This window comes from Austrofundulus limnaeus, unplaced genomic scaffold, assembly GCF_001266775.1.
Source record: "Austrofundulus limnaeus strain Quisiro unplaced genomic scaffold, Austrofundulus_limnaeus-1.0 Scaffold387, whole genome shotgun sequence".
NCBI lineage: Eukaryota > Metazoa > Chordata > Actinopteri > Cyprinodontiformes > Rivulidae > Austrofundulus > Austrofundulus limnaeus.
The window spans coordinates 59,486-68,357 of NW_013952789.1; the positions used below are offsets into that span (position 1 = coordinate 59,486).

At 38.8% G+C, this 8,872-nt stretch overlaps 1 protein-coding gene across 1 annotated transcript in view; it reads left to right on the forward strand.

The window, feature by feature from the left end:
* The first annotated feature begins 4,331 nt into the window (after nucleotides 1-4,331).
* The window catches only part of etnk2 (ethanolamine kinase 2), a 38,879-nt gene continuing 34,338 nt past the window's right edge, over nucleotides 4,332-8,872 (forward strand). Inside the window, exon 1 of the mRNA XM_014023702.1 lies at nucleotides 4,332-4,743. Within this exon, the coding sequence (XP_013879156.1) occupies nucleotides 4,531-4,743 (213 nt within the window). The 5' untranslated portion in view covers nucleotides 4,332-4,530. The remainder of the gene's footprint in view (nucleotides 4,744-8,872) is intronic.

An 8,872-nucleotide genomic window follows, 5' to 3' on the forward strand; every position in this document is an offset into this window, starting at 1 on the left:
TCCCTCTCTTGACATATATAAAATATGTCAAAACTATAAAAAATTTATGAAAACTTTATTAAGAGAAGTTATGACATATGTTGTCACATTAGGATATTTCTAAACATTTCCCAACCCCAGACATTCAACCTTTAATCCTCCCAGACATAAAAAAAAAAAAATCATCATCAGGGATAAGACTCATAATGCTTTCTTTCCAGTCTTGTTTCTTCATCTCTGTCCATTTATTTATATTCCTCATCCAAAGTTCCTGTAGCTTTGTGCGATAATCTGAACGCTCCTGTTCTCGTTTCACAGGGTCTTCAAAGCGGTCTCCGATCCTGTACACTTTTTTTCTTGGATGTAGGTTTTACATTCCCATCCTCAGTTGATGGTTTGGYTTCCTCAGGTGGAGAAGAAGTGGTCAGTTTTTCTTCAGTTGTAGCCTGGGGGAACACATTTTCTGGTTCCTCTGTTTGTGATGATGATGAGTCCAGATGTTCTTCCATTTCAGCAGCTTGAAGTAACTCCCCTCTCTGTGGTTCTGGTTCAGCCACTTGCATGTTGTTTTCCATTGGTGTCTCAGTTTGCACCTGTCCTTCAGCCTCAGATGTCAGCTGATCACTCTCCTGTCGTTTGGTTCCAGCCAGAACTTGGTTCAGGAAATACTTCATGTTTGAAGCTAACAGRTCTGATCCATGTCGGTTCAAAGTCATTCCATCAGACTTGAACAGATGTTTTCTCTCCCAGAAGAGATCAAAGTTATCCACAAATCTCACAGAGTGGTCAGCACAGGACTTTTCCAAAAATCCATTAAGGGCCAACAGTCTGCTGAACCTCTCAGCCCCTCCACTTGGCTGTAGGAATGGGTCCACTGATGAACACATCCATGTTAAGATTCTTAACTGCATTCAGCAACTGAATAAAATCCTTCTTCGGGATTTCTGACTGTTGATTCATAACTTCATCACTTCCTGTATGAATGATGAGCTTCTTCAGAGTTGGATATTCTGCTGAGATTTCCAGAATCTTCTCTGTGAGGTTAGACACTTTGTCAGCAAAATTCAGAACTTTGACTTTTTTCTTGTTCCAGAAGCCTCTGATCTCAATTACTATTTTATCTGTGATAATCAGCATTTCTTGATTCTTGAAAGTCTCTCTTCGGACTTTTGGCTTTGAGCTGGATCTGATCTCAGTTCCCTCTCTGAGATCAGCAGATGAACTTTGTTCAGACTCAGTTTCTTCCAGTGGTGTGAATCTGTTTTGAAGAAACACTGCTTCATTTCTCTGGCCGTTATCAGTTGTTTTGATTACAGCCTGTCGCTGCTTCCTTCTCCTTGCAGGTGGAGAGTAAACATTTCTCTGTAATTCTGGCCATTCGTTGTCATCTAAGAGCTGAATACTTCCTGAGAGATTTTTTGGTCTGGCATCAAGAGAGTTCCATACAGCTTCACCTTACGAAGCAGCTTCCATCTCCTCTCCATGTTGATCTCTCCTCTCAGCCTTCTCACCCATTTGAATGCATGTTGAGTCCTCCAAAACATTCATCTCTTCCAAATGATGAATCTTGAGCTCCAACACCGTCACCTTTTGGAGAAGCTGGCAGAAATCCTCTTTGGAAAAGAAAGGAGGCATCTTGAAGCTTTTCTGTACTCACTCTCAGCAAATGATGTTTCAAAATCTTCTCAGGTTCTTCAACAGCCAAAAATAAAATCCATTGTTCTCTGCTTATTCAAGATCACGTCGGGGTCACCAAATTGTTGGAAAAATATGCGTTGTTCCAAATGGTATGCCCAAACAAACAGGATTCAGCTGGATTTCTTCTTCAAAACTTTATTTTCAATCTTTTGACTCCAGTCAGGTACGTTCAGCGCTAAGCAGCACAGGCCTCAGCGTACAARCTTGCGCTGAATCAAAACAAACACAGGAGCTCTGCTCTGAGCAGACACTCTGCAGAATACTGACAACTTCTTTACTACTGTATAATAATAAATTCAGCTTATAATGTTCATCCCTTCTTGGTTACACCCCAGAAGTGTTACCTTTACGTCAGACGTCAGAACGTCACTCAGTTTTGTTTAAGCTAAGAGAAAGAACACATGGTAACACACACACACACACCAACTCTTATCATGTTATGGCCTTAAAGCTGCAATGATCAGAAAGTATAAAATACAAAACTGAATCTAATATTCAATTAATCAGTTACAAAATTTGTTCAAGATGGCACTAAATATTGTCCACTCAATATCCCACTCCTACCATGTACCATGTTGTTTTAGTGGAATTCCAGGCAAAACTTCTTTGTTTGACAGACTCAGCCCTCTTTAATTTAATTCTACAGCTGCTAACATACAACCACTTAGTACTCTTCTTCATCAGCATATGGTACAGGTAAATAAAAAGTAAAGATGCAGACACTGCCATTAATTGGATGGGTGTTTAAAGACTAAAGACTCCTATCACCAAATTATCGACAATATCTGGTGTTTTTTTTTCTTTTTGATCATGCGCAATATTTATGTGCACCACTGATTATTATCAGCATTCAGTGCTGTATAAAGTACCACAAAGTGATACTTAAGTAAAAGTACAAGTATCTTACCCAAAAATTACTTCAGTAAAAGTTAAAGTCACCTTTAGGAATATTACTTGAGTAAAAGTCTTAAAGTATCTGATATTTTTTGTACTTAAGTATTAAAAGTAAAAGTATTGATTTAAAATGAGCAGTTAGATTTTCTGTAATGACATTTATTAGGAGGTGACCTCCTCAAAAAATGCAGAAATGACTGTTGTATTAAGATAAATAATTTATGTTAAATTTAGGATGCACTAGTCTAGCTGTTTCAGTTTATATACACTTAACAAAAATATAAACGCCCCATGTCAAATATTGTTGCCATGGTGAGTTAACAAAAGTAAATGAGCATTTGCTAACATTTTGTTGTACAAAGGTAATATTTCTCTTGATTTGTGTATAATTTTTAATCTTAACTTGCTGTCAGTGAGCATTACTCAGTGAGTTGTATTTTGTTTTTGTTTTTTTACTCAGTGCATGTGTAGGGCGTGCCCAGTGGGTGATCAGACAAAATGAGCAACAGCTGGACAATCCTTAGACTGGGGTCAATAAAAGGCCACCCCAAAATGTCAATTTTGTCACATGTCATAATGCCTCAGATGTTGCAAGCTATGTGGGAGCATGCCATTAGCATGTTGGATGCAGGGATGTCTACCAGAGCAGTAGCTGCAAGGTTCAATTTCCATTATTGGACCATAGCCAGTTTGAGAGTTTGTTTCTAACAGACTGGCACTACTGCAAATCGACCTCATCCTCGTCGGCCACGTGTGACCACTCCAGCACAAGATCACCACATCCGGATCGTTCATCTGCAGGATTGACCAAGACCAGCGACACAGACAGATGATGAGACTACTGGTCTGCACAACAGACGCATCACACCTCAGACTGTCCGTAACCGCCTACGAGAAGCCAATTTGCAAGCTCGGCGCCATCACAGTGGTCTGGATCTCACTYCTGTCTGGCATAGAAACCAACTCATGTGGGCAAATGCACATATCCGATGGCCCTTGGCACGCTTGAGAAGAGTGATGTTCCCGGATGAATCCAGGTTTCAGTTGTGTCGTGTATTTTACATGGGGCGTTTATAATTTTGTTAAGTGTACACATATCAAGGCTGCCCAAACCTTTTCCTCAAAATAAAAATCTATCTGAGGGCTGTGGCCAAATGCAATAATATAATTCATGAAATACAAATACTTCTTAAGTACAGTCCTTTTATTTGAATGATTATTTCCTGCTGGAGTGTGACATGATTTGCTTGTGTACAAACTAAAATGGTATCAGTATTTTATATATTTATACTTCTCATTCAACCACAATTAAATTCACTCTATCTAGGAGGCACAATTTATATGGATAGTATTCATTTTTTACAAGCTGGAATGAAAACAAGCCAAAATGAAATAAAAGTAACAACTTTCTACTTCTTGCCTTTTTTTTTAATGTAAGAAGTAGGCTGAAAAGTAATTACTCAAGTAATGTACGGATACCCAAAAATTATACTTGAGTACATTAACAACAAAATATTTTAACTTAGTTATTTTACAATATATACAATATTTTTCTTAGTTATTTTACAATAGCTATATACAATATTTTTCTTAAGGACGGACACACTCTCATCCTCCTGGCCTGATAATAATTACTCTTATTAGCTGTCTTTGTTAATTGAACATCTTTAGGTCACTCAGCTAAAATGAGATACTTTAGGTGTTTTGTTGTTAATCGGCTAAACCCGGATCCACTCGGCTGCACTCGGAACATAGGGGCGTGTCTGTATGGTGAGTGTCGGATGATCCCCAGGTGGGTGGAACTTCGAAGGAGGAAACGGTACAGCTGGCAGGAGGAACCCGGCGACGAGCATCCATWCATTCACAACTCTTCTTATCTGAGACAGAGGGGAGGGGGCGAAGAAGAGCTGAAGTCTTTAACGATCATATTTAGCCACATAAAAACCGACATACACTTTAATGCTTCAGCTGATAGACAGATCTGTGAAGAGCTCGGAGATTAGAGAGATAACTAACTGCCGCAGGATGGAGACGCAGATACATGTGCCCGTCGGCTCGCCGGTCATCAGAAAAATCCCCGTGTTCGTGGAGGAACACAACGTGACGGAGGGGGCTTTACAGCTCATTAAAGAGCTGAGACCATCGTGGGCTCCGAGCAGCGTGAAGACGAAGGTAAGAGCCGCTGAAGTGGCTGGGTGCTAGGCTAGGCTAGCTCTGACTGCCCGCTGTGTAGGAGCAGCAGGAGGAGGGGGGCTGTATTTTGCAGCATCACTGGCTTTACTTCCTGTATTTATTCATGACAATCACTTCAATATATTCTAATAGCTTTTTATACTCAGGTCAGACTGTCAGCAGAGACCTGACAACATCAGCAGCTCCTTGTCAGCTGTTCAAACTACACAAGTTAAGCTAGTTATTTATGTCCACCTGTTGGACACACAGGTGTGTCCCCTCCCCTCAAATATTAAGAGGTTGGATATCCAAGTGTCTCACCTTAAAATATATTAAGATGTTGGACACACCTTGATGTATTAAAATACACACCCCTCAAATGTTCGGATGTTGGACGTTTAAAAGACAGTTTTGTGTAACAGACCCAGCCCATCCTCTGGTTGACGTCTTAATGTGCAAACACCAGGTCTTTCCTGTCTCTGCTGTGTGTCCAACAGCAGTATTGCCATGTTACGATGAAACAGGTCATTTTGGAAAGTAGGGTTGGGCATAATCGTATCGTTTGCAATTAATCGTCAGAAAAACATTAATCGATTATTTTTTGGCACCTGACGATTAATATGATTAATGCCAGCAGGCAGAATTCGCTCGGTGCTCCTCTCTGCTTCAAATATGATGAACATTAAAAAAAATTCTGTAAGTTATTTATCTATCACCACAATTTAAAATGTGATGTATAGCCTGAAGTCTGTAATTTTGAGACTATTTGAAACAGATCTGTATGAAGAGCTAATCTTTCCCACTAAATTGGTCATGTGACTAGGACATAAGGGAGTCCAGAGGATTAATCGTCAAATTAATCGTTATCAGCTAAATACCACAATTAATCGTGATAACATTTTTTGCCAATATTGCCCAACCCTATTGGAAAGAGAATGTTCCGGTGTGGACCGGGCTGACTCCAGACTTGATGTGTTGATGACAGGTCTTTGCAGTTTATTGTGTGGGTTATAGGGGATCAGTTTTGTCGGAGTACAGGCATGTATGTTCAGTCAGAACAGGGTTTTCTATGCATCAAMCTTTGTAGTCAACAACGTGTGGAATGTCAGATATGTGAGAGTGAGCGTCTGTGCTGTCACAGTATGGACATTGTTTAATGTGGGGTGGGTTGGGCCATCCCTCCATGTTCTACTGGAGTGACCACCATCAGACATTTATGTCCAGTAAGTCACAATGTTTTTTGTCACTCATCATTTTAGAGGGGATWAACCAAACCTCATAGTAACAGCCTGGTGAGGAACATTTGACTCCATTAAAAAGAAGCTTTGTCAGTTTTAAACAAGTCGTGGTTCTGGTGGTTCTGGTTAGGGATGTCCCGATCCAGATTTTTTGGCTCCCGATACAATCCGTTTTTTAAAAAATGATTAGCCTTTCCGATACCGATCCAATAGCTTTCTTTCTTTCCAAGTGACAAGATTGGTAGTATTAAAGCGAGCCCTGCTGTTCCCACCACGAGAAACATCCAGTTTGCAGATTTTGCAAAATGAAGTTTCAGCATCATTGTTTTCCATTGAAAAGTGTTCCCACACTGTGGACATGGTTGCATTCTTGTGTGTGTCTTGACTTCTTAACGGCAGTTGTAAAGCATGATGATGCTGAAAACTGTCGCGAAAACTGGATCGACTAAATCCGATTCAACCTGATTTTCAAATAAAAAATAAAAATAAAAAAAGGCCGTATTTGCCACCCATACTGAGTATCTGATCGGGACATCCCTAGTTCTGGTGGTCCAGTATTGTAGAGCTGCACCAATTATTCAACATGATTGATGGTGTTGGCCAAAGAAGAAAGGAGATAGAAAAAATACTGAACCCAAGACTTTCAGCGGTTTGGAGAGATTTGACTAGAAACAAATAAGAAGTGCAACACACATTGTACTGCAACATACAGACATCTGAGAGACAAGCATCCTAAACACTAAGCAGTCTTTATTTAATAAAACAGCTACACATTTCAGGGTTTTTTAATCAATAAAGTATTTATTTAAAAACAGTCATTTCCCCCTTRAGGACAATAATGGATTTTTTGGACAATAAAATAATTTAGTCTGGAGTTTTATGAAGACCCATTTCACCGATATTTATGTCACTGAGTGGTTTTTCTAGTGGGAGGAGGACACAAAACGTAAATAAAATGAACATTGTTGTGCATCAACAGGGTTTTACCAACCAGTTCACACAACAGTTTAAAGCCACGAGTCATTATGCTGTTTCATTTCTATGAAAGCAGACATGATTATCTGAGGTCTGAAGGTTTGTGTGACACCAAACACAGATATGTTTTATGACACATGATCTCATGCAGGTCAGAGCTCTGACACATCTGTCATGTTGGCACTAACTCAAGGAAAACCAATATTTAGTTTAAGGTTTCCTGGTATCAACATATTTTGGTGTCTTTGTATTGCTTCAGTTTGTTACCTGCCACATGATGCAGCAGAGTAAACGATGAGGGTCGTTTCAACACGCATTTATACGACTGAACAAACTGCAAAATGTTTTATTACAAACAAGAACAGGAAGGTATCAAATAAAACTTGGTTATGATTAATATTTTCCCATAACTGAACAGTCCTACTTTTAAAGAGCTTTTATCAGGAATACCTCAAGAGTTGTGTATACCAGTGATTCTGAACCAGGGGTACATGTACCCCTTGGGGTACGCGAGCATATTACAGGGGTTACGTGGGAAAAATTCCCAGGTGTGTAAAAACATAAATGAGATACTGTATGTATGGCCCTATGATTTCTGCAATGCAGAAAATGCAGACGGAATTACAGAATTGACACAAAATGGAATCCTGTATAAAACACGGAATTTCACGCCATTTGCTCATTTGGGGTATTTGATGTATTTTGGACGCTGCTGCTTCCTGCACCTTCCATTACCTGTTTTATTTATTTAATTACTTATTCACTTTCAAGGCAACGTATTTATCTTTATGTTTAATTTGAGTTGAAAAGAATAAAATGTCTGAGAATTAACCATTCTAGGGCYTTAAATAAAAAATTTGTCATTAACAATCAGCTGTTGAACATTATAGTTTTGGAGAATCATCATTACTTTTGACAGAGGGGTACTAGTGGTATGACAACATGGCTCAGAGGGTACACAAGTTTAAAAAGGTTGGGAACCACTGGTGTATGCGACCATTCGAAATGGAAGTTTGTTTTCACGTAGCTTAAGTATCCAGATGTGTTGCTGCACTGTATGGTTCAGCATGATTAATCTGGTTTATGTAAGGATCCTTCTAGTGCCAGMCCTTTTAGAATGTATATTTGTATATAATGGCAGTAGTAAGATCTAGAATGATTTCAGTAAGCTAGTGTTCTAGTTAAAATGGCAGTTAATTAGTTTGCCTTCTCTGAGGTCAGTGTTGTGACTTTAAAGCAGTGGTTCCCAACCCTGGTCCTCAGGGACCCCTATCCAGCAYGTTTTACTTGTATCCCTACTATTCAGCAGGTCTTCAGAAGATTGCTAATCTCTCATTCATTCAAACCTGAGGCCTATTGCACAAATCTAGGAAAAGGAATTAAGCCAGGATTTTGGTGTAAACCTGAATTAATTAAGCCTTGAATCAGTTGCATGAACTACGAAGCACTTATGTTTCCATGATAACAAGTGCTCTGAAACTAACCTGGTCCTGACCAGGTTTAAAGTGAAGCTTATTTAATCTGTTAGTGTTTTTGAGCAGTAAAGTCATTTTACTGCAGAAAAATGTTCCTCTAACCATGTTTTACAGTCTTATATCAGCTAAAACGTATTTTTGATCTTGTTTTTAGACCCATATACTAAACAAGATCACAATATGTTGGATTATTAATCTTGTTAATCTGAAAAGTTTTTTTTAACTTCAAGAAGTCTTACCAAGTGCAACTGTCAAACTGCAGATTATTAATCATTATTAATTTGAAAAGAATAAGGCTCCAGTCTAGTATTTGTTTTACTTATTTTGAGAAGCCTGATTTTTGCAGTGTCTGATCAGAAATCAGTTCTTCGTACAATTATTAAATTTGTTCTTGTTTTTTCTTTGCTTTAAAATATTACAGAGTAAATATATTTAATTTAT